The sequence below is a fragment of the Odocoileus virginianus genome, chromosome 7, assembly GCF_023699985.2.
Source record: "Odocoileus virginianus isolate 20LAN1187 ecotype Illinois chromosome 7, Ovbor_1.2, whole genome shotgun sequence".
NCBI lineage: Eukaryota > Metazoa > Chordata > Mammalia > Artiodactyla > Cervidae > Odocoileus > Odocoileus virginianus.
Genome location: NC_069680.1, coordinates 63696256 through 63724132, shown reverse-complemented (window position 1 = coordinate 63724132; position 27877 = coordinate 63696256). Strand labels below are relative to the sequence as shown.

At 38.6% G+C, this 27877-nt stretch overlaps 1 protein-coding gene and 1 long non-coding RNA gene across 5 annotated transcripts in view; both read right to left on the bottom strand.

Moving 5' to 3' along the window:
* The window catches only part of ADK (adenosine kinase), a 533995-nt gene that overhangs the window by 504510 nt on the left and 1608 nt on the right, over window positions 1-27877 (bottom strand). The window contains exon 1 of one of the 4 annotated variants that reach the window (XM_070470874.1): window positions 9436-9561. The exons of 2 other annotated variants lie outside the window; for them this stretch is intronic. In XM_070470874.1, the coding sequence (XP_070326975.1) occupies window positions 9436-9479 (44 nt within the window). In that variant the 5' untranslated portion in view covers window positions 9480-9561. Of the gene's footprint in view, window positions 1-1517; window positions 1627-9435; window positions 9562-27877 lie in introns of those variants that run through there. One more of the 4 variants, XM_070470875.1, reaches the window with a different exon arrangement.
* LOC110151171 (uncharacterized) lies at window positions 3654-9429 on the bottom strand. The gene is made up of 2 exons (XR_002317973.2): window positions 4962-9429; window positions 3654-3838 (listed from the first exon to the last, which is right to left on the bottom strand). It is a non-coding gene; the product is annotated as an uncharacterized lncRNA (long non-coding RNA).

Sequence of the window (27877 nt, the reverse complement as noted above, 5' to 3'; positions counted from 1 at the left end):
ACTGTACAGTCCATGGAATTCTCCAGACCAGAATACTGGAGTGGGCAGCCATTCCCTTCTCCAGGGGATCTTCTCGACTCAGGGGGAGAACCCAGGTCTCCCGCATTACAGGCGGATTCTTTACCAGCTGAGCCACCAGGGAAGGCCAAGAAGGCCAAGGTCTACTTTAAAAGAGGCTGTTTGCAGTCAAATGCTCTACACCATGGAATATTACTCAGCCATTAAAAAGAATTCATTTGAATCAGTTCTAATGAGATGGATGAAACTGGAGCCCATTATACAGAGCGAAGTAAGCCAGAAAGATAAAGACCATTACAGTATACTAACACATATATATGGAATTTAGAAAGATGGTAACGATAACCCTATATGCAAAACAGAAAAAGAGACTCAGATGTATAGAACAGACTTGTGGACTCTGGGAGAAGGCGAGGGTGGGATGTTTCAAGAGAACAGCACTGAAACATGTATATTATCTAGGGGAAACAGATCACCAGCCCAGGTTGGGTGCATGAGACAAGTGCTCGGGCCTGGTGCACTGGGAAGACCCAGAGGGATCGGGTGGAGAGGGAGGTGGGAGGGGGGACCGGGATGGGGAATACATGGACCGGGATGGGGAATACATGTAAATCCATGGCTAATTCATTTCAATGTATGACAAAAACTACTGTAATGATGTAAAATAATTAGCCTCCAACTAATAAAAATAAATGGAAAAAAAATAAAATAAAATAAAAGAGGCTGTTCAGAACACTGGGTAAATAAGGCAATTTATCTCTTTCTTTTTGTTTAAATTTATCTTTTTATAAATAGTTGCATTAGTATGAGGTAACCATTTGGTCAATGCTACCCACAGACACTGGACCGGGCCATTAACAATAAAGAACCTTCCAAACTCCGAAGAGCAATTGAGGTGAAGTTTTTCCGTTTATTGCTCTCATTGTATACTATGAAACTCATTTTGCCGGGACTCTCAGATAAAAGTAGGTAAACAGATGGTACCTTGGGAACCAGAGTACTAATTCCAGTCATAAGCAAACACTGTGAGGACACACAATTTCAAAACTTCGGGGCAATCTATCTGCATCAAAGGGCCAACACTGCAGGTCTGCACTGGGCCACCAACGAAGTTGTCAGAAGGCAAGACACGCGGGCATGGACACGCCCGGTGCACGTCACACTTCCCAGGCCTCAGGCCATCCGGGGGGTGTGGGGAAGACAGCTACATTTTTCATGAGAAATCCATTAGACTAACCAGCAAGCTTCAAACCCGGAATCTGGGCGAGGGTTACCTCAGCTATGCGGCTACTCAGAGGTCTCCGCCATGTGCCTCAGCCCCCAAAACTTCTGAGGAAGGCATAAAAGATCAAATGAAAAGTGCAGAGAGCCTCCACATGAGGGGGACCGGTGGCACCGGGAGGCTCCAGAACACCCAAGAGCAGGAGCGACAGTTCTCAGCAGCCGAGAGGCTAATGCCTACCCAACCCGCAGTTCAGGCTGCCGCCCAGACTCATTACCTGATGGCCGTCATAGCTTCACCTTCCAGACCCACGCGACAGCGCTCGCGTCCGATGCTCTGCGTCCGCACGGGTGGCAGCAGCAGGTACCACAGCCACCGCTTCTGGGCTCAGGCACTCAGCGACCCGGGAGCGCGTCCTCACACACCCCGCGCGCGGGCGGCCCCAGCCGAGCCGGTCGCTCACGCTGATTGGCCGCGCCCGGAAGGGGCGGGCGCTCCGCCCCGGGCCGGCGGCCCGAGGACCTGCCCAGGGCGCCGCCGGCCACGGCAAGCCGCCCGCGCGTCTCGTGCCGGCACGCGGGCTAGCGGGCTGGCTAGCGGGCTCGGTGGCCATCTTGAGTTCTGGTAACTGCCTACCTCCCGCTCCCGGCTTACGGTGCACGAGGTTGGGTGCCCGCCTCAAAAATGGCCGCCCCGAAAGGCAACCGGTTTATCAGTCACACGGCGCTGTCTACCTCGGCCAGCCCAGGTCGCTCTAACTGGGCTTAAGGACGGGGGCGATGTCAGGGCAGTCTTCAGAGAGGGGGTTTAACAGCCTGAAAACCCATCTGCAGAAAAACAGCAGCCGCCTGGCAACCTCAGTCCGGGTAGAATCGATCGCGTGGCAACAGCAGCACGACGTGTTAAATTAGAACTCGCAGCCTTTTAAGAGTCAAATGCTGGGTATGGTGGTCCTCAAACGTTTTGGACTTTAAAAACACTTAGGACAGCTTATAAGGAAGTGTCCAGGGTCTCAGTATAAACTTGCGAATCAGAACCTAGAAAGGTGAGGCCCGTACAATGGTATTTTTAACAAGTTCCCGTATTTTTAACACGTGTAGCTTTTAAAACCTCCAGGCCAAACTAGCCCAGACTATCCAGCTCGACACACTGTCCTACGTCCTCGCTTTCCTGAAAAGGATGCAGCGCTCTGAGCAAGCATCTAGTCACAGGGCGAAACTGGAAGAACCTAACTCTTGGCGCTAACCTTGCAATTTGGCGGGGGTAAAAGGACTTGTGAACCACTAATAAAAGACAGGTAAATCAATTCCAACTGCGGGAAGGACTGACATGGGGGCGTTAGGAAATAAACGTTTTATGATCTAAATAGCTTTTGTTTATTCCCTTTTTATTCTGTGTACAAATATTTATATAAACAGACCATAACCTCCAGTGGCATTCATTTCCTAAGCATTTTGGATGGGGATCAATTCCATAATCTGAAATCAGTTACATTAGAAACACACCCCAACATGTAACATTGAAATGGGCATTCTGTGACTGAAGGAACTAAATATTTATTTCCTTTTAATTAGTTTAAATTTTAAAACCAAAAGCAAAGTAAAACATTATTCCATTAAACACAGTATTTTTCACTGCATACATTTCACTGTGGAAAATTTAGCATCCAAACTGAGACACTGCTCAGATAAATATGTACTTTTTCAAGACAGTACAAAAAATTACAGAATATCTCAGAAATAGTTTATATATATATGTTGACTACATGTTAAAATAGTACTTTGCTACACTGGGTTAAATAAAACCTATTAAGATTAAACTGTTTAGTTTTTAATGTGGCTACTAGAAATTTAATTTTGTCTTACATATCTTCCTGACAGTGCTATTCTAAGCCAGCCTTGCTTTTCTTACCTATCATTGCCCCTGTGACAGAATAATTATGTTCACAAAATTAAATTAGTAGATCAATTTACACAAATCTGTGGTTTCTTACAATCTAAAATGTAAGTATTCCAAAACATTTCAAGTTTTCTTCAAAAATGCTTTTTTTTTAACATTATTTTCTTTAATTTGGAAAATGCCTATCTAGAAGGAAGCCCTGCACTATAAATCTGATGTGTTTAGTCCACAAGTAAAGGCTATTAAAAACAGAGTCTTGGCTGATTGAGACTTTGACCAAATGTCCACAAGCAGAACTAGTCAGTTGTTCCTCAGGACATGAATCAAAGCAGCAGCAGGATAGCAATTTGAAGCAGTGGAGACATTGACTAATTCAACAGTTTGCCTTCTCCTCTAAGGGAAAATGTTAATAGATAACCCCATGAGTCGGACCGCATGAGTCAAGTTAGTGACTGAACAACAACCACAACCCGGATGAACTAAAGTAAAGCCAGGAATAATTCTCAGAAAAAACTTCAAAATCTCCATGCAACTTTTAATATGGGATGTACTATGGTGCTTTTCAGACTTTAATACACATCACTTGAGAGATCTTATTAATAGGGATTCAGCAAGCTCTGTGGTCAAGATTTTGCCTTTCCTTAAGCCCCCAGATGTTGCCAGTTGCTTCTCCTCTGTGGGCCATGCTAAGTAGCAAGGCTGTAAAGGAAAGTAGCAAGATTATAAAGGTAGCAAGACAGAAGTGATTTGGAACCCTTACATGACTTCCTGCATGAGTTTACACATTACATACTTTTCATGGCATTGAGAAGATTAAAACAATTCATTCTAGTAAAGTGTCTAATAGAGTCCTTAGCACAAGACATGATTATTACTTTGTTACTGCCACACTTGTTAAAATTATATCTCTGAGAAGCATGATATGAAAGCTAACATGAACTTGGCCCTGTGAAAAATAAATGAACTTTTTTACTCATGCTTTTATTGACACTTACTTTTTATTTTTAATAATAAAGGTAAAGAAAGGTGGTACACAAAAAAGCTAGATTTGAAACCCTGCTTTTAAACAAATATAGTATATTGTATATTATTAAGGGATGATAAAAGTCTGCAATGTTCAAATATTCAATAAAGTTAAAATATCACATTCAAAGTTTTTTTTTTTAAAAAACAACTTGAGAAGTGACACTTCGCATCTAATACTTTGTTTTGTTTTTTTGTACTCAAAACCAGTCAACACAACTTTAAAAAAGTATATTATTTAAAATGTACTCAAGTAACAGTTCATTTCAGCAGGTATAGATATAAAAATGTTATTTCAGTAAACAGGGTACATGTGTGATCGTTCTTTTACAGTCAATCAGGTAGAGATAAAAGACATGTTTTTCCAGATAAAGGCAGCAGCTTTTTTTATTCATAGCATGTTCCTTTCCTCAGCTTTTCATGCTCCTTTTCTAATCTTTCCCTACCCTCTCTTCCACCCAGTTTTTTTCAACCATACACATACGAATGAACACACGGTTAGCTACTGAGTAACTACTAAAAAACTTTTGATCAATTTTCTAAGCAATCTATTTCAATCCTATTCAGTCACTCTAGGGAAAAGCAGTCAGTTGGAATTTTTAACTTCCACTAACCTTCTTCCAATTCAAATAGCTGAATCAAGATCAGTGGGTCAGAATAATTTACTCATGTAAAGATAGATAAGCAAATATTCTATTTATCTAATCATGTGGTTAGTTTGCCACTAAAAGCGCGTAGATAGCTAATCCCCAAATAGTTAAATACATTTATGGGTACTATAACAAATATGTAGACTTACCTTTTCAACAAATGCTTCCAACCTCAAAACAATAGCAAAGTTCTCTTCAAACACAACCAGTTTGTTAAGGGTTCAATAAAACAAGTATTTCCATACAATGGTACATTTCTAGAAAGCCTTGTGGCAATATGTGTCACCAATTCCATGTTTCAGGAAACTATCATAGATAAAATAGAGCAAATGTGAACAAAGATTTGTATACTATTCATTTCGCATTAACAGTAGCAAAAATTTATTACATCCCTAACTAAGCAAAATTAGAATGCTTACGTGCTAAGTCGCTTCAGTCCTGTCCAACTCTTTGTGACCCTATGGACTGCCTATAGCCTGCCAGGCTCCTCTGTCTATGGGATTCTCCAGGCAAGAATACTGGAGTGGGCTGTCATGCCCCCCTCGAGGGGATCTTCCAGACCCAAGAATGGAACCTGTGTTTCTTACACCTCCTGCCTTGGCAGGCAGGTTCTTTACCACAAGCACCACCTGGGAAGCACAGGAATAAGGAGATGGAAATTCTAAGCCTAGGCCTACCAAAAAAAAAGTATGCCTTTTGACCATTAGTTTCCTTATCTGAAATGCAAGATCGTTTGTTACAGTCAACATCTCAGGTCCCTTTCAGTTCTTACTGGACAGTGGGGGGGGTGTACAAAACTGTCCACTTGTGACTCAATACAAATTAGGTAGATTTTTTTTTTAAGAGTTTGTCAGTTTTAATGAAAATAAAACGTGTAGTTTTACTTAGCTTTCATAATGCTCAAGGTTATTCAAAGAAACATCGCTAAACATATTACCTCAAAAGATACGAGGCTCACTATTTTTATTTCCTTTAAATTATTGTCTGTAGATTCTTATGTCACATTTCACTTTAACATGACATATTCAAACAGAACCTAATCTTTAAACGGAAACTGACAATTTATTTCCCAGGAGAATTTGAAGAATATAATAACATTTGATTGACTGAACTTTATTTAGTAAGAATTCTTAGCAAAACTCCCTCCCAAGAACACCCACACAGTGCTTCTTTATTTTCAGTGAACCACAAATCTCTAAAAGTCAAAGAAAACTTCCAACCTAAAAGTATAGGACAACACAGCTTCCCATTTATGCTGCCAAGAATATGTATTTAAATATATATTTAAACATACATAACTGAATACAGCACTATCATTTTATAAAAGGGCATTTTAACATAAAAATTAAAAAGGACATCACAGAATAAATAGCGCTACTCAAAGTATTGCTGGTAATCTTATGAAGTATAGTTTCTATGTAAAAGATGTTTTCTTATTTTTATTTTACCATAAATCTGGTACTTGACAAACAAGCTTTTAGGAATCAATCACTCAGGAATTTCCTAGTGGTCCAGTGGTTATAACTCCATGCTTTCACCAGAGGTCAGGGGTTTAACCCCTAGTCATAGAATTAAGATCCCACAATCCAAGGCATAGCCAAAAAAAGGAGAGGGGGCAGGCATCAGTCACTCATTAGCTCAACAAATATTTACTGAGTTCTACTCTACTACTCAAAACACTGGAGACTGAGCAATGACCAAGAATATGTACTGCCCTTAAAGAACTTACATTCTAGTGAGGGGATATGGATGAAAAATAAATAAGATCATTAAATGCTCATAAGTGCTATGCAGAGAATTAAAACCAGATCAACACAGAGAAAGGCTCATTTAGAGTTTGTTGTCAGTAAAGGCCTCCAGGAGGAGGAAACCGAATAGCAAAGAAGAGCAAAGTGAGGAAGGGATTCCAGACAGATACTACTAAAATAACTGGAAGGCCAGTGTAAAAAAAGGCAAGGAAGAGATGAAAGGCTGTAGTCAGAGAAGCAGCAGAATGTCTTAGCTTTGATGAGCCTAAGAAGTTTAGATTTTGTTATAAGCAAGACAGGAAGCCACTATAATTAAGTTTTAAACAGAGGAATGACATGATCTGATATTGTTTTAAAAGAGCAACTTGGTTATGGTGCAGAGAATGGGTCACAGGAGCATAAAGGCAGAAAGACTTAATTAAAAGCCTATGACAGTGATTTCCTCATGGTTCAGTGGATAAGACTCTGTGTTCACAATGCAGGGGGCTCAGACTCAATCCCTGATTGGGGAACTAGATCCCCCATGCCGCAACTAAGACCTGATGCAAACAAATAAATAACCTATTACAGTATTAAAGATGACAAATAATTGTGATCTGAACCACAAAAATAGTGGTGGACATAGAAGTAAATGGACATTTTGGAGGCAGGATGGCAGGACTTGCAAAATACGGGGGAGTAATGAAAATAAAGGATTCAAGAGTAACTCCTAGATTTTAGACTAAATTGGGTAAATTTGGACTAAATTGAGTAAATGGTGCTGCTATTACCAAGATTAATGGAAAAGGCAAGAATCAAGTTCAAAGGACAAGTTCTAGGAGTGGTCAGGGACAGAAATAAAAATTTGGGAAACAGATTTTTCTTTCTAGTCTTTCTTAACTCTGTAGTGCCTACTGTTTTCCATTAATAGACTAAATGGTTGTCCATAATTGTATATGCAGTTTCATTTGAACAACACCCTAAGAGGGGAACCATTCTACCTTAGCAGTCACCTGCTAGCAGTCACTCTCTAAGTTGCTAAGTCGTGTCCGACTCTTGCAACCCCATGGACTGTAGCCTGCCAGGCTCCTCTGTCCATGGGATTCTCCAGGCAAGAATACTGGAGTGGGTTGCCATTCCCTTCTCCAAGGGATCTTCCCAACCCAGGATCAAATCCAGGTCTAATGCATTGCAGGCAGATTCTTTAACCTCTGAGCTACCAGGGAAGCCAGCAGTCACTAAATACGTATATAAGAAAAACAACAGGTACAACTTGCATGCATGTGTGCTCAGTCACATCCAACTCTTTGAGACCCTATGGACTGTAGCCCACCAAGCTTTTTTGTCCATGGAATTCTCCAGGCAAGAATACTGGAGTGGGCTGCCATGCCCTTCTCCAAGGTACAACTTAATGTGTGGTTAGTATGTGCCAGGAACCATGCTATATATCTCTTTCAAGTACTATCTCATTTGAATTTATAACAACCATAATAGAAGATACTTTATTATCAGCATTTACACTTGAAGAAATTGAAACTCAAAAAGGTTAAATAATTTGCTGAAAGTCACACGTTACAGAGCAGAAATCCAAACTCTGGTAGTATGACTCCAGAACTGGGACTACTTACCACTAGACAGTGTTTGATCAGAGTAAACCCAAGACAGACTGACGTAAGTCTGAGACTTTTATAAACATCCAAGTTTCAGACCACTATACTGTGACTTCAACCCATACAATGTAATAGTCCATCAACAGCTTTCTTATTAGCTGGAGCATCATAGGAAATACTTTCAGAAGTTGCTTCTTTTTTTTCCATGTGTACTTATTCATAGTTAAATCTAAGCAGACAATGAATCTGCTGTTTTATCTTTAATTTGGCCAAGACTCCTAATTGTCACCAAGAATCATCTCTTAGACCTCTTCATTTTTTAAATTTCAACCACAATTTCATTTCTGTCAAAATCACAAGACTGATTTTTGACAGAGAAAAATATCTTTTTTACCACTCTGCAAGAATTCAGAGGCACACAATGAATACAAGGGTTCAATTTACTATAAAACGAAGAAAATATCCCATTTCAGCCATTGATCTTGTGCAAATCAAATTTAGGCTTTAGGAAAATTACAAATTATGTCTTAGCAAGATCTTTCAAGATTCAGAAATTGAAACCACAAATGTCCACAACAGGCACCACTGTAAGAAAAAAAATTTTTTTACATATTCATGTTGTCCTTGGGTATATCCCCTAACTAACTGGTGCCTATCATTTTCTAAATAAGAGTAAAAAATATGCAGCTTTATCCAAAGAGTTCTAAGGAATGATAGTTTCTATTGAGTTTTTTAGAAATGATGATGAAACTGGTCTCTTTATTCAGTGTTTTTTTGTGCTTTTTTTTTTTTTTCCTAAGAGGGTATTCTAACAACAGTAACCTGCAATTTCATAGTTTCCACTGAAGAGGACTGATCTAGATCTGAAGGCCCTGTCTTCAACCCTACTACATGGGCAGAGGGCCATCTTCTCTCACAGTCTATAGGACAGGACACAGACTCGCATTGGCTCTCATCAGCCTAAAGACTGACCTGAAATTGGATTTCAGGGTCCAGAAAGAAACAGTGCAACCCCTCCTTGTGGAAACAGGGTAGACTGCTTTTCTGTAATAACTAAGTATTTAAAATTGAAACACTTGGAAGTTTTATATAGAAGTGGTGGTAGTGGACGTGGTAATGATAGTAGTCTCCTTGTTATTGGGAAACCTGGGAGGGAGAGATGTGCCCACCAAAACTGTTGTATTGGGGAAAATGTAATCTTTGAAGTGTCTTCTCTTAGTTGGCACAACAGACATTCTAACTCAAGTGTAATTAAAACGATATACATATAAATATAGCATACATACCATAGCACCCCTTGGAGTGCTTTCAATGGAGATACTTCACCCATTGCTTACTTGATGTGATCACGTAGTCTCAAATGAAAGGGAAGGATCACTAGCTTTTGTGGTGGGTGGCTGTACAGATTTTCTAATGCTTCACTGCATCTGAGAGAATCAGGCATAAGAAACCTTAAGAACAGATTATTTTATTGCCCCAATAGTTATAAAAGTTCATAGAGAACTGCAATGTGATAGGACTACTAATATCAGGGTTTGACATATGTTTACATACACAAAGTATGTACACAAGTATGTATGTATATATAATATTATTTCAAAAATTGTTATTTTGGTGCAACTAAGCATCTATAACATATCACTTTGCGAGAGGTTGAGATAAGACATTTACCTTCACAAGCCTATTTACGAGCTTAAAATATACCTAGGTATTCCCACTCCCATTTCATTTGAGGGCGGGTTTTAATCTTTATTTTTAAATACTGGCATTTAAATACACAGGATTTCATTCTAAACTCTTATCATTTTCCACATTCTCCTCCTTTATTACTTTGAAGGAAATCTTGATTATCTTCATGTCTTTCTTGGTGGGAAAGAATAGCCTGGGGTGGAGGAACATTTAAAATGAATGTGGTTTATCTGAAAAACAAGACATTTGTCTGCAGACAGAGGCAAAAAAACAATTACTCTCCAGTGTAACTAGTCAAATAACCAGCCCAACCCATCCCCAAAAAGCCAGGGGTAAACTCAAACACTGCTTCAAGATCTGGGATTCTAAATAGCCAAGGGTATGGTAAGATAAATCCCTTTTACTTATATCCTAAGAGACTGCTATTAATATTCCAAATATGGGCAAATACTCTGACATCGACATTTCTTCAGATCTCTACAGATCTTGGGGTGAAGGATGGGAGGAAGCGATAGGGAGTTTGGGATGGACATGTACACACTGCTCTATTTAAAACAGATAAACAACAATGACCTATGCACAGCATATGTAACTCTGCTTAGTGTTACCTGGCACCCTAGATGGGAGGGGAGTTTAGAGGAGAATGGATACATGTTTATGAATGACTCAGTCCCTTTGCTGTTCATCTGAAACTAACACAACATTGTTAATTGGCTATACCCCAATACAGAATAAATAGTATATATAAAAAAATCTCTACAATTCTATCATAGGAAATAGTCCTATTCTAGAAAGTCTCTATCAGCTAAAAATACATCACAAAAATCTACATTTTACAAAAATGAATATATTTTTTGCAGGTATAATTGACACCTAACATTGTATTAGCTTCAGATGATTCAATATTTGTATATATTGCAAATGATCACCACAATGTCTAGTTAACATCCATAACCATACACAGTAACAAAGATTTTTTTTCTTGTGATAACAACCTTTAGATTTACAACAAAAACGTTTAATGGTTTTGTTTTCTTTACTGTGGGGTGGAATGAGGGTTGGTGGGAACAGATTTTGCACTTTTCCAGATTTCGACAAAAGCGTAACAGCTCCAGACTGACTATATGTGAAGGGAAAAAGTAATTAAATACAAATGGAATCTCCAAACATTATAAGAAGGCAGTTCTTTTAGGCAGCATTAGGTAACAAACTTAAGACTCCACAGAAACGTGTAGACCTTAAATTATTTCTCCAAAAACCTAAAACTCACTATATACCATGGGAAAATAATATACATATTTAAACTCTGCACTTCAAAACCGAAAGTTGACACATTTTCCAATGTTATTTGTGTGTGGGGGGGGGAGGGGAGGGGAGTAGATTATTGAAATGAATCATTATTCAAAGGACAGCAGCAGAATTAAAAGCTTAGATAGACAAATTGGGTCATGCATTAGCCATAAAGGACTACGAGCTCCTGCCTTGGTCTTTTGGAGGCCTGAGCTGCTCTCAAGGAGGTCCAACTACCAAGATGAAGAAACCACACGGAGAGGCACTCAAACTACACAGAGAAAGAGGAGTCCAGCTAAGTTGAGACTCCCAGTCACCTCTGCCAAAACAGACCAGGTCTACTATCAGCTAAGCACTTCCAAGGGGTCCTAGCCAATACCACATGGAGCAGAAGAATTCACCAGCTACTCCTGGCCCATAAAACCATTAACTATAATAAAATGGCTGCTCTTTTAAGCCACTAAATTTTAGGACAGAAAAATCAACTCATTGTGAAAATACATTTTGCACTGCAACTAATACTCCATAAATACACATAACAGAAACATTTCATAAAGCAGTATTTATCCTAACCATATTCAATGCACTGACATTTTCTATTTTCCTTTTATAAAATACTACTTTTTCTACACACAAATTGATTCATGATCTAGTTTGAAAAGCTTTTTAATTTAGACTACTCACTTCACAGGTGCATACACAAATCTAGACAGAGACTTTAATAGGATCCAAGTGTTCTGATTAATAATGCAAAGCTCTTTTTCCTTGTACCATCCTAAGAGACCACAGGTATTACAGTTCATAACAAGAAGTTTCTCACAAACTCACATACACACTTCAGAGCTGAGTGAAAAGCTGAAAAGCAGAGATGTCTGATGTTGGAAGTGATGCAGAAATCAGAAATAGCTAAGAGGAACTGAGTCCTTTTTTTAAATCACTTCCTTTTACTTCCCCCTCTTCTTTTCATAGATCTGCATTTTCTTTCTCCTACTTCCTTTTTCCTATGGTTATTAAGCATTATAAAATTGAGTTTTTAAGTACCAGTTGAATTTAATGAAACGTTATAGTCATATCCTTAAAAGTAGGCTAACTGAACATTTTATCATTTCTTTTAAAATGTTGCTTTTTTTCTACATGAGGTCCAAGACTAATTGTGGCTGCAGGTCTTTTCTAATGAAAAAGAATTCTCACCACTGCCATCTCAGATTTGGTAGAATATTTTTATAAAATTTTAAATTATTAATAATATTAAAAGATTAATTAATAGATTTTTAGATTACTAGTAATAGTTTCATATATAAATTAGGAGTATTTTTGAAGCAAAGGGCTTATTTTTTTTACTCCCACAAATCACTATTGATTCCTGCTGTATTGTTTATATAATACCTGAATATTTGAGCTAATTACTAAACATTAAGACAGATTCAGGTTTGAACCCTATCTCGGCCACTTATTCTATAATCTTGAGCATATTAAATTCTGTGGACACTAATAGTTATCCCATATTATTATAATAATTAACAATGCTAAGTCATAACATTCAAATCATCAATATCAGAGAAAAGTACAAAATCTGCAAAGCAAATAAAAATTTACCAGAAATTGTTCTCTTAGTTGGAACATTTTAACTCTCAAAACATAAGCAAAATTTGCTTATGCCAAACAAAAAAGGCTTTTAATGGAAAACACAACCTGCTTAAAACTGAAGTTCAATGAGTTAATCCATTGCAAGGCATACAATTAAGTATATCCCACAGGTTTATTTTAGGGGGTGAGGAGGGTTGGACACTTACATATGTGAATAAGAGAACTTGAAAGACAAAAATCTAAACAAGGTTACTAAACAGAAAACAGATTTCCTTAAATAGTGTGCTTATCTCGCACATACAGAATTTATTCTGACAAGTTCTCAATTTCTGTCTTCAGAGTGTAATACACACACCAAGAAATGTGAATCAGATGTCCTGAGTGTGAAATGAGAGTTTACTACTTAGGGACGCTTAACCTCCCAGGGTCTATTTCCTCAGCAGAAGGCAGTTACCTGGTGGCCTTGTGAGGATCAGTGAGAAAAGGTAAGTGAAAGTTATTGACATATTCATATGTTATTTTTATCTTTAAAAAAACTAAAAACAAACAAAAAAAACCCTGATACTTCATTTCCTATTCTAGAAAGTAGGATAATGAGAAATTATAAGACTTGGCATCAAATTTCATTTCAGATACTTAATAGCTATGTTACATGACTCATATTTAACCTCACTGGGCTTCAATTCTCTAAACACAAGGTAAATATGAGACTGATTTTAAGTACCTCCCCAGGCACTAACAATCTAAAGGGTCTAAAACATGTTCTGAGTTTTCAAAAAAATCATGTGAAATTGTAAATTATTATTTCAAAACCACATCTGCCTAATACTGAGATTTGCAGGAAACTTCAACTCTGTGAGATCCTACCCTACCTTAGGGTTTGCACACCTAGACATCTCTTCCCACTCCTGTTCCTACTCCTACTCATACCAGCATTCCCTGGCATTCTTTGGAAACACCAAAACAGCTTCTAAAAGGGAAAGGCTAAGAAAGCCTGCTTTAACCTGTTTTATGAGTAAAAAGAAGCAACATCTTGTTCAACAAGAGAGCATTTAAAGAGCTTTGAGTCTGATGTGATAGTTACAGGATACTAACAAGGCTTCTCAGGAATGTAACTTATTCAAGCTTCCCATAGAAGTGAGGTTGAAGGTCTCTAGTGAGCTCTGCATAAGCAAAACAATTTCTGAAAAACTCTGTTTTAGGAGGAACCCAAGACTTCCTCAGCCATGCCTATAAGAAAATGTTCAAATCTCTAATGTGGTTAACTTCAAAGACAACACATTTGAACTGTTTATTTGTTTAAAAAGATAAAATTTTCTTTTTTAACTTGCTTAACTCAGAAACTTAACATGGCTTTCCAGACTTCAGCTCAAGGGCTCAAAGGGTAAAACTATTTACTTTGCTACATCAAGCTTAAAGGAATTTGAGAACCCTAAGGCATCTGAATTTGATTATTTTGCTCTATTTCAACAGTTTTCAAGTGACCCCTCTAGGATGAATCAATAGAGACAAATTTCTTAAAAAGACCATTTTGCAATATCACTTATTGGTTACATGGTACATTGTTAACACAGTATGTTATGAAATCAAGAACAATACTGCTAACCTTCAGTGCTTTTGGAGTTCATTACAATGCAAATAATCTCACTAAATATGGACTTGCAAACCCAGAGGGAAAAGACTGATCATTCTGATAGGTCACTGAGTTCTTTGTAAATTCACTCTTTCAGAAAATTCATTTCTCCACCAAATAAGTAGTTGTGCTATATTTATTTTAAGAAAGAAAACACTGACAACATGGCCTTAATAAAACGTTTCTATTAATATAGGGTTGTTGGTTGGTTGGTTGTGTGTGCTTAGTTGTATCCAACTCTTTGCAATCCAATGGACTGTAGCCTACCAGACTCCTCTGTCCATAGAATTTTCCAAGCAAAAATACTGGAATGGGCTGCCATTTCCTCCTCCAGAAGATCTTCCGGACCCAGGGATTGAACCCAAGTCCCTTGCATCTTCTGCACTAGCAGGCAGATTCTTTACCAACTGTGCCACCTGGGAAGCCATTAATATAGGAGAAATATATTTATCTTGAGGTAATTTTCCTTATGGACAAATGCATGAAATGATTATTATAGTCAAAGCTCACTATAGTCCTCAGAAGAACAGAAATGCAGTCTAGAGTGCATCTCTTGGCCTCTGTCCTCCAGCATTGGATTTATTTCACACAGAAGCTCACTCCACATGACAATAAAAAACAAAGGTCCAAGAACCATGAAACATTTTCAGGTAAGAATTCTATCAACTCTTCTGAACAGATAACAATTTACAGTCAATATATGATTCCATTTTGCAGCACTGAATACTACAAAGATAAGCTTCAAACCTCTTTAAAGAGTTAATTAATTCATTGAACTTTAGGGCCTATGTTGCAATGAAGTAATTAGTTACAAAGCATTGAGAGTTATTCAACTAGTTTCCTGACTTCACATAGCAGTAGACAAGATAAAACATGCACATACTGTGCACTGCAATAATACAAAGCATAAAGTACCAGCCACCAGAGAGAGAGCCATTCCCAGGCGTAGTGATTACCAAAATTTTATAAGGAAGACAGACTTTGTCTGGACCTTGAGGAATGAGGTTTCCAGTGGCAGCAGGAGACAGGAGGGGATTGTTTGTTTGTTTTTGTAAATATTTTAAGTGCCATAATGAATTTTTCTCTTGCTGAGAGAATGACACCACCTCCTGCACCCTTCAAGTTCATGGTGGAGCTGTTGATTATAGTGTCTTCTTGAACATCCATACACTCCCCATCATATATAAAAGCATGCACACAGAAAAAAGAGTAAGAGTACATCCAAGGCTGGCCAAAATCCCAACCTCTGAGACACTAATTGGTTCAATGGTGGGTATGTAACCCAGGCAGGGCCAATCAGAATATTCTCAAAACTGTTAAACAGATGTGGAAAGTCTTGCCTTTGGGCTCATGAGATTGTGGGCTTAGGGATGAAAAATGTTGTCTTTCTTACTCCATTTAAGATGGCCTGTGTGAGAAATAAATTCAAAACGAGAGGATAATAGAAGCAAGGGATGCACTCCTAGAATGAGTCATATTTGGCTAGACTTCCCGCTCTTTGAATCAACTGAGTCTCTCTGAGAATTAGAAATGGTTCTACTAGGAATACACCAAAGTCCAGCCTCAGCCTCTAGAAGGCAAAACAGCCAAGTAACTACTTCATTATCATTTCCAATAACCGCTAATTTTGTGAGTGATCAGTGATCACATAGGCTACTTCCAAACCTATAATCTTATATTTGCAGCTAACACAGAAAAATAGCTGGGTTTACTAATAACTAAGTGTGGCTTGCTGACAAAATTGTGAGAGCCTGTTAATAAGTAAACAAACTGTGTCTTGAGAAGGTAAGGGTTTCTTACATAATTGCTGTACACAATTTCTTATTCTACAGAAGGTGCTGAAATCGGCATGCATGCAATGAAAGCCAAATTCCAAGTGGAAATTCAGATGTTCTTATGTTGGAAGCTAATTATTGTTTTCTAAATGGAAACATATTTAGAGAAATATTGTGAGGGCACAAGTACAAATAAAAACACCAGAAGTAAAACATAGAAGTGAGGGCAACAACTTTAAATCTGCTTTGGAAAATATTCAAAAGGTATCATCTTCAAGTAGTATGTGAAACTTCAGTTCATGAGGCCACTTCCAGTGAAATAAGCCTTCTAAATCTTGAAATTCAAAAACCTGAAGTCTTTACCTTAGTCAGTTACTATCAGAAAGGAAAAAAAAACCTAATAACTCAATGACATAACCAGCACAAGTACTATGGTAGAACTAGCCAAACAAGACCTTTGAAACAAGCATTGATTTAGAATTATCAACTTGTAGAATGGGGACTGCAGGAATATTTTAGCAAGTGATTCTGATGAGAAACTGTTGTTCCCTCACAATAGTAAACTTTAAATAACAGAATTTTTAAAACAGAGTTTGATGAGATGGTTAGATGGTATCACTGACTTAATGGACATGAGTGAACAAACTCCAGGAAATAGTGAAGGACAAGGAAACCTGGTGTTCTGCAGTCTATGAGATCACAAAGTCAGACACAACTTAGCAACTGAACAACAACAAAAAATTGAGTATTTAAATTTTTCAAAAGGCCCTCAATCCTTTTACGGAACCCTTGGGGCAACGTATGTTTTGGGGCCAGAATTTTATGAGATTCAGAAGTTTCTGAATTTTAGGAAGGTAATACACTCTATGTACTATATTTTGTAAACTGCCCAGGAAGGTTTCATGCAGCATGCCATTAACAAGCAGATATATCTACAGCAAATTTGTGGCAACAAATAAATACTTAGGGAGCCTCACACCCGTTCAAGTTTTGCTGGCAAATTAATTCTATCTCAAACCGTTTTTTCAAATTTCCAGTTTTCAGAGCTTTGGGGACTTCAGAAATAAAGATGAAAAGATTATAACCTGTACGAAAATCTTAACACTTATTTTAAAGAGTTTCAGATTTACTTAGTATCCCAGAGGTCCATTCTATAATGATGATACTCAGCCACTCAGCACTTGACCAAAATATGTATTCAGCATACATCAAGTTCCTCCAGCTTAAAATCAAGTCCTAATATGTATGTTGAATGTAGAACAGTTGGAAAATACAAAAAAAGAAAAAATAATAAACACAAATAACCCACAATTTGAATGTAAACTGGAATAGCCAGTAAGCAGAACTATATGGAGGTTCCTCAAAAAATTAAAAATAGAGTTACCACATGATCAGGCAATTCTACTCCTGGGCATATATCCAGACAAAACTGTAGTTCAAAAAGATACACGCACCCTTATGTTCACAGCAGCAATATTTAAAATAGCAGACATGGAAACCAAAATGTCCATTGAGAGAAGAATGGATAAAGAAGATGTGGTGTGTGTAATATTACTCAACCATTAAAAAGAACGAAATAATGCCATATTCAGCTATGTGGATGCCTAGAGATTATCATACTAAGTGAAATAAGTCAGAAAGAGAAAGACAAATACCACATGATGTCACTTAAACACACCTGGAATACCCTTTCAACCTGAGGGCTTTCATCTTTCTTAAATTCTGGAAAATTCTCAGTCATCATTTCTTCTAACATGTTTTAGGGAAATTAAAATGGAGGCAGTCTTCAGGCTTCAGAAGTAAGGGAGCAGACCTCTGACCAACTTCTGACCTTGCCTGGACCCTGCGTGGACTACATGCCTGCCTGTAATCACACAACTGTTACCAGCAAGTCAAGTGGCCTGCGATTATAATAAGTAGGAGCCTCCAAAATTGCAATCTGAAGTCTCACCTATGGGGTCGACAGACCACCCAGGGCCCTTTCCCCACTAGGACTCCAGACTGCTGTTACTCAGGACTTCCCACTGCTGTTCAAGTCTGGATGTAGAATTTGGCCAATTTGGTGATGCATATGGTACTGCCTCTATTGTTTCTATTTCTTTTCTTTTAATGACTATATGGACTTCCCAGGTGGCTCCAGTGGTAAAGAAATGACTATATGTTGAGATTAAGTCAAATAATCCTGTGTTAAATATTGAAATTATTTACTGTGTAACTAGTGGTTTATTAATGAATCCTTCAATCCTAAATTGAAATAAAACTTTTCAGCAAAACAAACAACATGGCCTCTCCACTATCCACATTCTTTCCTCTTTTTGGAATTCCTAATTAGACATTAGTTAATGCCTCAATTTTTATATATATGTACTGCCAGGAAGAACTTCCAAAAGTACAAGCTGGGTTTACAAAAGGTAGACGAATCAGAGATCAAATTGCCAATTCGTTGGATTTCAGAGAAAGCAAGGGCATTACAGAAAAACATCTTCTGCTTCATTAACTACACTAAAGTCTTTGACTATGTGGATCACAACTAACTGAAAAACTCTTTAAGAGATGGGAATACCAGAACACTTTATCTGTCTCCTGAGAAACTTGCATACAGGTCAAGAAGCAACAGTTAGAATCTTACATGTAACAATGGACTGGTTCAAAATTGGGAAAGGAGTATGGCAAGGCTGTATATTGTCACCCTGTTTATTTAACTTACATGTGGAGTACATCAAGTGAAACGCTGGGTTAAATAAATCACAAGTTGGAATCAAGATTTCCAGGAGAAATATAAAAAGCCTCAGATATGTAGATGATACTACTTTAATGGCAGAAACTGAAAAGGAACCAAAGAGCCTCTGGATGAGGGTGAAAGAGGAGAGTGAAACAACTGGTTTGAAACTAAACATTCAAAAAACTAAGATCACGGCATCCGGTCCCAACACTTCATGGCAAATAGACGGGGAAACAATGGAAATAGTGACAGAGTTTATCTTCTTGGGCTCCAAAATAACTGCAGATGGTGACTGCAGTCATGAAATTAAAAGACGCTTGCTCCTTGGAAGAAAAGACATTACAAACCTAGACAGTGTATTAAAAAGCCGAGACATCACTTTGCCAACAAAGGTTTGGATAATTAAAGCTATGGTTTTTCCAACAGTCATTTACAGATGTAAGAGTTGGACCATAAAGAAGGCTGATAACTGAAAAACTGATGCTTCTGAATTGTGTCCTGGAGAAAACTCTTGAGGGTCCCTTGGACTGCAAGAATATCAAACCAGTCAATACAAAAGGAAATCAACCCTGAATGTTCACTGGAAGGACTGATGCTGAAGCTGAAGCTCCAATATTTTGGCCACCTGATGGGCAGCTGCGATGGCGCAGGAGCAGCCGAGAGGAGCTACCCCACGTTCAAGGTCAGGGGCAGCAGCCGACAGGAGCTACCCCACGTCCAAGGTAAGGAGCAGCGGCTGCGCTTTGCTGGAGCAGCCATGAAGACACCCCACGTCCAAGGTAAGAGAAACCCAAGTAAGATGGTAGGCGCTGAGAGAGGGCATCAGAGGGCAGACAGACTGAAACCACAATCACAGGCAACTAGCCAATCTGATCACACGGACCACAGCCTTGTCTAACTAAATGAAACTAAGCTATGCCAAGTGGGGCCACCAAAAATGGATGGGTCATGGTGGAGAGGTCTGACAGAATGTGGTCCACTGGAGAAGGGAATGGCAAACCACTTCAGTATTCTTGCCTTGAGAACCCCATGAACAGTATGAAAAGGCAAAAAGATAGGACACTGAAAGATGAACTCCCCTGGTCGGTAGGTGCCCAATATGCTATTGGAGATCAGTGGAGAAATAACTCCAAAAAGAATGAAGGGATGGAGCCAAAGAAAACACAACACCCAGTTGCGGATGAGACTGGTGATAGAACCAAGGTACAATGCTGTAAAGAGCAATATTGCACAGGAACCTGGAATGTTAGGTCCATGAATCAAGGCAAATTAGAACTGGTCAAACAAGAGACGGCAAGAGTGAACATCGACATTCTAGGAAATCAGAGAACTAAGATGGACTGGGAAGGGTGAATTTAACTCAGATGACCATTATATCCACTACTGTGGGCAGGAATCCCTTAGAAGAAATGGAGTAGACATTAGAGTCAACAAAAGAGTCCGAAATGCAGTACTTGGATGCAATCTCAAAAACGGCAGAATGATCTCTGTTCATTTAGAAAGGCAAACCATTCAAAATCATGGTAATCCAAGTCTATGCCCAGACCAGTAATGCTGAAGAAGCTGAAATTGAATGGTTCTAGGAAGACCTACAAGACCTTCAGAACTAACACCCAAAAAAGATGTCCTTTTCATTATAGGGGACCGGAATGCAAAAGTAGGAGGTCAAGAAACACCTGGAGTATCAGGCAAATTTGCCCTTGGAGTACATTATGAAGCAGGGCAAAGGTTAATAAGAGTTCTGCCAAGAGAACGCACTGGTCATAGCAAACATCCTCTTCCAACAACACAAGAGAAGACTCTACACATGGACATCACCAGAGGGTCAACACCGAAATCAGATTGATTATATTCTTTGCAGCCAAAGATGGAGAAGCTCTATATAGTCAGCAAAACAAGACCAGGAGCTGAGTTGTGGCTCAGATCATGAACTCCTTATTGCCAACTTCAGACTTAAATTGAAGAAAGTGGGGAAAACCACTAGACCATTCAGGTATGATCTAAATCAAATCCCTTATGATTACACAGTGGAAGTGAGAAATAGATTTAAGGGACTAGATCTGATAGACAGAGTGCCTGATGAACTACAGACAGAGGTTTGTGACACTGTACAGGAGACAGGGATCAAGACCATCCCCAAGAAAAAGAAATGCAAAAAAGCAAAATGGCTATCTGAGGAGGTCTTACAAATAGCTGTAAAAAGAAGAGAAGTGAAAAGCAAAGGAGAAAAGCATAGATATACCCATTTGAATGCAGAGTTCCAAAGAGAGATAAGAGTTCCAAAGAGAGATAGCAAGGAGAGATAAGAAAGCCTTCCTCAGAGATCAGTGCAAAGAAACAGGAAAACAATAGAATAGGAAAGACTAGAGATCTCTTCAAGGAAATTAGAGATGCCAAGGGAATGTTTATTTTATTTTTTTTTGCCAAGGGAATATTTCATGCACAGATGGGCTCGATAAAGGACAGAAATGGTATGGACCTAACAGAAGCAGACTATATTAAGAAGAGGAGGCAAGAATACACAGAAGAACTATACAAAAAAGATCTTCATGACCCAGATAATCACGATGGTGTGATCACTCACCTAGAGCCCGACATCCTGGAATGTGAAGTCAGGTGGGCCTTAGGAAGCATCACTACACACAAAGCTCGTGGAGGTGATGGAATTCCAGTTGAGAGATTTCAAATCCTAAAAGATGATACTGTAAAAGTGCTGCACTCAATATGTCAGCAAATTTGGAAAACTCAGCAGTGGCCACAGGACTGGAGAAGGTCAGTTTTCATTCCATTTCATCCCAAAGAAAGGCAATGCCCAAGAATTCTCAAAGTACTGCACAAATGCACTCATCTCACACGCTAGTAAAGTAATGCTCAAAATTTTCCAAGCCAGGCTTCAGCAATATGTAAACAGTGAACTTCCAGATGTTCAAGCTGGTTTTAGAAAAGGCAGAGGAACCACAGATCAAATTGCCAACATCCACTGGATCATCAAAAAAGCAAGAGAGTTCCAGGAAAATATCTACTTCTCCTTTATTGACTATGCCAAAGCCTTTGACTGTGTGGATCACAATAAATTGTGGAAAATTCTGAAAGAGATGGGAATACCAGACCACCTGACCTGCCTCTTGAGAAACCTGTATGCAGGTCAGGAAACAACAGTTAGAACTGGACATGGAACAACAGACTGGTTCCAAATAGGAAAAGGAGTACGTCAAGGCTGTACATTGTCACCCTGCTTATTTAACTTATATGCAGAGTACATCATGAGGAATGCTGGGCTGGAGGAAGCACAAGCTGTAATCAAGAATGCCGGGATAAATATCAATAACCTCAGATATGCAGATGACACCACCCTTGTGGCAGAAAGTGAAGAAGAACTAAAGAACCTCTTGATGAAAGTGAAAGAGGAGAGTGAAAAAGTTGGCTTAAAGCTTAACATTCAGAAAACTAAGATCACGGCATCCAGTCACATCACTTCATAGCAAATAGATGCGGCAACAGTGGAAACAGTTGCTGACTTTATTTTTGGGGGGCTCCAAAATCACTGCTGATGGTGCTTGCAGCCATGAAATGAAAAGACACTTACTCCTTGTAAAGAAAGTTATGACCAACCTAGACAGCATATTTAAAAGCAGAGACATTACTTTGTCAACAAAGATCCGTCTAGTCATGGCTATGGTTTTTCCATTGGTCACGTATGGATGTGAGAGTTGGACTATAAAGAAAGCTGAATGCCAAGGAATTGATGCTTTTGAACTGTGGTGTTGGAGAAGACTCTTGAGGGTCCCTTGGACTGCAAGGAGATCCAACCAGTCCATCCTAAAGGAGATCAGTCCTGGGTGTTCATTGGTAGGACTGATGTTGAAGCTGAAACTCCAATACTTTGGCCACCTGATGTGAGAACTGACTCACTGGAAAAGACCCTGATGCTGGGAAAGATTGAGGGCAGGAGAAGGGGACGACAGAGGATGAGATGGTTGGATGGCATCACTGACTCAATGGACATGGGTTTGGGTGGACTGAGGGTGTTGGTGATGGACAGGGAGGCCTGGCGTGCTGCAGTTCATGGGGTCGCAAAGAGTTGGACACAACTGAGCGACAGAACTGACTGATGGGAAGATCTGACTCAGTGGAAAAGACCCTCATGTTGGGAAAGACTGAAGGCAAAAGAAGGGGGTGGTAGAGGATGAGATGGTTAGCATCACCGACTCAATGGACATAAATTTGAGCAAACTCCAGGAGACAGTGAAAGACAGGGATGCTGGCATGCTGCAGTCCATGGGGTTGCAAAGGGTCAGATATGACTTAATCACTGAACATAACACACAAGTGTATATATACATATAATATATATATTCTCTTGAAATTTCTTGATTTCTCTGTACTACAACTGGGTGAATTACTCAGTACTATCTTCCAACTAATTAATTTTCACTTTAAATGTGTTTGGACTGGAGTTTAACCAACTTTTGTTGTTTAATTTCAGTAACTATTTTTTATTTTATATAGCCATTTACTTCATATTTACTATTTTTTATTTATAACATTTTTAAAATAACTATTATTTCTTTTATCTTTTTAAGAATCTTTAAAAATACTTAAAATCAGCTTGAAATTGCTCTAACAATTCCATTAGATTTTAAGTGAGTTTATCTCCTGGTGGTTGTGTTTATTTTCTAAATAATAGTCTTCGTTATCTATTTGCAGGTTCAGACTTTGCCTTCCTTTTTCCAATGGTTTTGAGGTAAGCCACCCCTCTTCTAGATTCATGACCTCCAAGTTTGGTGCTCTTATACCAGTTGATAATGGAGAAGTTACAGTTCCCAACTTTGAGCCATCTGGCAGCTCAGCCACTTCTGTGTCACCACTTCAGACTCACAGCTTTTTAAAGCAACAGCCAGGAACAGAGGCTTTCAGCCTTCTTTTCAGTCAGCCCCAGTCCAGCTACAAGATTCATTCACGGTATCTGACTCCAGCTCCCCTGCACAAAGTTATTCCCACTTGCTCCTGAACCTAGAATCTAAATGCATGTTTCTTTTCCATTTCAGTCCCTGGAGATGTTTATCTTGTTCTTGAGTATACCTGGATCTTTTCTTTTTCTGCTTAATGTGTAATTGCAGAGTTTGGAACAGGGTAGGGAGCCAGAAGCAGGATAAACAGTACCACAACAGCAATAGCTAATATTTACTGAAGACATACTATGAGCCAACTTTATATTTATTTTTTCATGAAATCTTCTCAACAATCTTTTGAGGTAAGTACTTTTATTATACCCATTTCAAAGGTGAGAAAACAGAGGCATGGGGCCATTAAACAATCTTACCAAGATTACCAGCTAATAAGGACCAAGGACCAAAGGTCTGATTCCAGAGACTATGATCTTAACTACTGCTCTGCTGGCTTCCATCCTGACCAGAATGCTCAAGAATTTTGATTCACTCTTCTTTTTTTTTCCCATTTAATTTTGAATATTTTCCCATTTAATTCTGAATATTTTGCATACAGACAGGATTTTATTGGCTGGAAGGGAAGTCAAGCCATATTCCAGGTAGAAAGTAGCATATTGGTCTCATGTTTTATTTAGTGTTATTCAGTCTAGGCCTATACCTAATACCAGAAACTTAGTCTTCAATGCCTTTTAACCAAAAGTCCTTCTGACTTTGCCTGGGCTCCAATCATTTCATGTTTATCTCTAGATACCTAGGACCATCCATGGAAGCTTTCCTCTGACTCTGCCTTTTCACCACCCTCACTCTGCCTTAATTTATAATGCTTAGGAGAGGACTTTATTAAGGCATTCATACAAAGTACCTCCAAGAGTTCCATTTTTCATTTTCTTTCATAGTCAAAAGCTTTAATATTAAAGGATTAAATTTGTAATGTAAGTCAACAACATGCAATGTCACCTAAAAAGAGCCAAACTTGATTTCAGGCTGCACTGTTAAAAGCATAAGATCTAAAAAAGTAAAACTCAGTAGTCTCACTCTACACTGTGCTGATAATTCACCCAACAAACATTAACTGAATAGCTCCTAAGGACCAGGCACTGAGCAACACACTACAGACACATAATCAGTCATCCTTTCTCTTTTCTACTATGCACACATTTCCACATTTAATCCTCACAACAGGCCACCCCAGGAACAGTATGCTCCATTTATAAAAATCATATTCCAGAGAATTTTCTGAAATCGAAAAAAAAAAGTGTTTTTTAAAAAAGAGGTTGCTAACACTGTTGCTTTCTCATCCAAAATACTTACAGAAGATAAGATAAAATACCTACAGACTTTTCCGAGGTTTAATACACAATTTTAAAGCAGAGAGATTAGTGAAGTAAAAGACAGAAGTTAAGACTAAAAGGAGTCCATAGAAGAGAAATGGTTAGGCAACAAAAACTTGAGAAAAGTTCAACATTTGCTGACTGGAGAAGTGCAATTTGTTTCCTTTTTAATAAAGATTAAAATTATATATAATTTATATGTATAAGTGATATAAAAGTCATGACCTAGAACAATGTGTAATTGTTAAACCATGACCCAGAATAATGTGTAATTACTAACATCAGAAAGAGTTACAATGGCTCTTCAGATTCAGCCTTTCCTAACATCAATTCAGAGCTTACAGTATTTTCTATGATGAATAAGTCGAGCTATTCTAAATGAAGCTTAGGCAGAACTTGAGACTGGTGAGAAAGTCAACATAAAGTCTAAGCAAAATAAAGTCTTAAACTTGAGTTGTGACAGCAGGATGGAAAAGAAAAGGAATTTATCAGACATAATTGAAGAAGAAAAGACCAACTTTGATAACCATACACAGAGGGAAAATGAATCAAGTATATAGGTTCCAAACTTTGGAATAAGAGAAGTTAGTGGCTCCATTAACATACGTACAGACCATGGAAAAAGGTGCAGCTTTCGGACAACAGGTGAATTTAGCTTGATATATATGACTTTGAAGTGTCAGCAAGACACTCTGAAGGAGATATTCAACAGTTAAAATTAGGTCTGGGGGAGCTGAAGGACCGAGAGATAGAAAGATCACACAGGTGAAAGTGTTCAATACAAAACCTGGACCCCTTTATACCTTCCAGCTTCAGTCAGACCAAACAGATGTAGGTCCCCAACAGAGGCAGCTCTCTCCCATTTCTACCTCTAAACAAACTTTTCTTTAAAGCCAGACACCCTATTTTTCACCTGGCTAGCTCTGTCACCTTTTGGAATGCTCAGGTATTATTTTCCCACCAAGAAGATGGGCTCTTAGCTCTCTCACTTTGTGTACCTGGTTTTCAGCACCATGCCTAAAATAGCAGGTACTTCAAAGACTAAAAAAATAGACTTGGCAAGTGCTCAAAAAGCCTGGGAAGGAACTTTATCCTCTCAGAGGTGACCGCTCAAGAAATGAACTTGGATGACATTCCCAAGAGAGAGAAAAAGAAAGTGGTCCTAAATACAGGTAATCATCATGGAACATCTTTATCTAGGGAACAGTTCCCCAAAATGCTTCTGGACTTCTTTCAGGCCTAAATACATCACTGTAACACAAGGATCATTCACAGGTTGCTGGGAAGACTAAACGAGATAGCACATATAAAGCACCTAGTGTGCCTGGCACTCAATTAATGTTCCCTTCTGTTCCTCGACCCAGTGTGAAAGCGTGATACAGCTAGCTTCTTTCCAACTTCAGTAACCTTAAAAAGCCTAGAAAAATATTTTTTGAGAAAGGAAAACTAGACTTGTCAGATGCTCTCTCTGGAGCAGAGTTTTTACAACCTCCACATTATTGTCACTTTTGCCTGGATAATTTTTTGTTTTAGGGGGCTTCCTGTGTAGGTAGAGAAGGGGGTGACAGAGAATAAGATAGTTGGATAATATCACCAACTCAATGGACATGAGTTTGAGAAAACTCCAGGGGATAGTGAGGGACAGGGAAGCCTGGTGTGCTGCAGTCCACGGGGTCATGAAGAGTCGGAGACGACTTGACAACTGAACAACAGACTTTATAAGCCATCCTCTTAAAAGTTAACCAAAACTGGCAGCTAGCCTCTTAAATGTCAAGCAAGTCATCATAAATAATGCACACAATCTAACCACTCAGTACATTATCACACTGAGATCCTTAAAGACAAATGAATATAATGAAAGTAGGCATAGCCAATCACAAAAGGTCTTTACACAAAATGAAGAGATTTATTATTAGCAAGTGTCTAATCCTAACTTCATGTCTACACATAGTAAAGACTTACAGGTTTTAGGTAGACAGACACTAACGACATGTAAAATAACATTATACATGTTTAAGAATTATTAAGTATCATATGCTCATGAATTGCAACAACAACAAATTATACACACTAACCAAAAAACAAAACAAGAAAAAACAAAAGCTGAGTTAACAGTTCATTAGGGCTTTTGATCAAAATGTGAAGTTAATAAAGTTGACCTTGATAAAGTTACTTAACTTAACCTGTTTCCTCCTTGGTAAAGTAGACATACAGTGTCTACCTTGAAGTGTTGTTATGGGATTGAAAGAGTTAAAATAGGTAAAATGCTGAAACAATACATATGAAACATGACTTTTTATGATTATTTTTAAGGTTGCACAGTCAGAGAGAAGCGTATCTCGGGTGACTGTATAAACGTAGGCACAGTAAAGTCAAATAACAATGAACTTGCACCCAGATGCTTTGTGTTCAAACTTCAGTTCCTTTACTGTTTCACCTGGGCTTCCATTTTCTCATCTGTAAAACAGGAAAGCACTTTGAAAATGGAGGAGCATAAGTGAAAAATCTAAGGGCTGCATCTTTAGTAGGACAGAAGGGGGAAAAGGTGGAGCTATCTTCCAATTTGGTAAAGGAAACTTTGTTAAGGTGCTTTTCAAGGAAAGCATATGCCTTTGTTGCAGGAAGGGGGACCCCTTCCAGGGCCCAAAGGTGGGCTCTTATCTAACACTCAGAAATGAATTGTCTGAGTTGACACACATGCTGACAAAGCAAGGGACTTTACTGGGGAGGGATGCCTGCCAGAGAGCAGGAG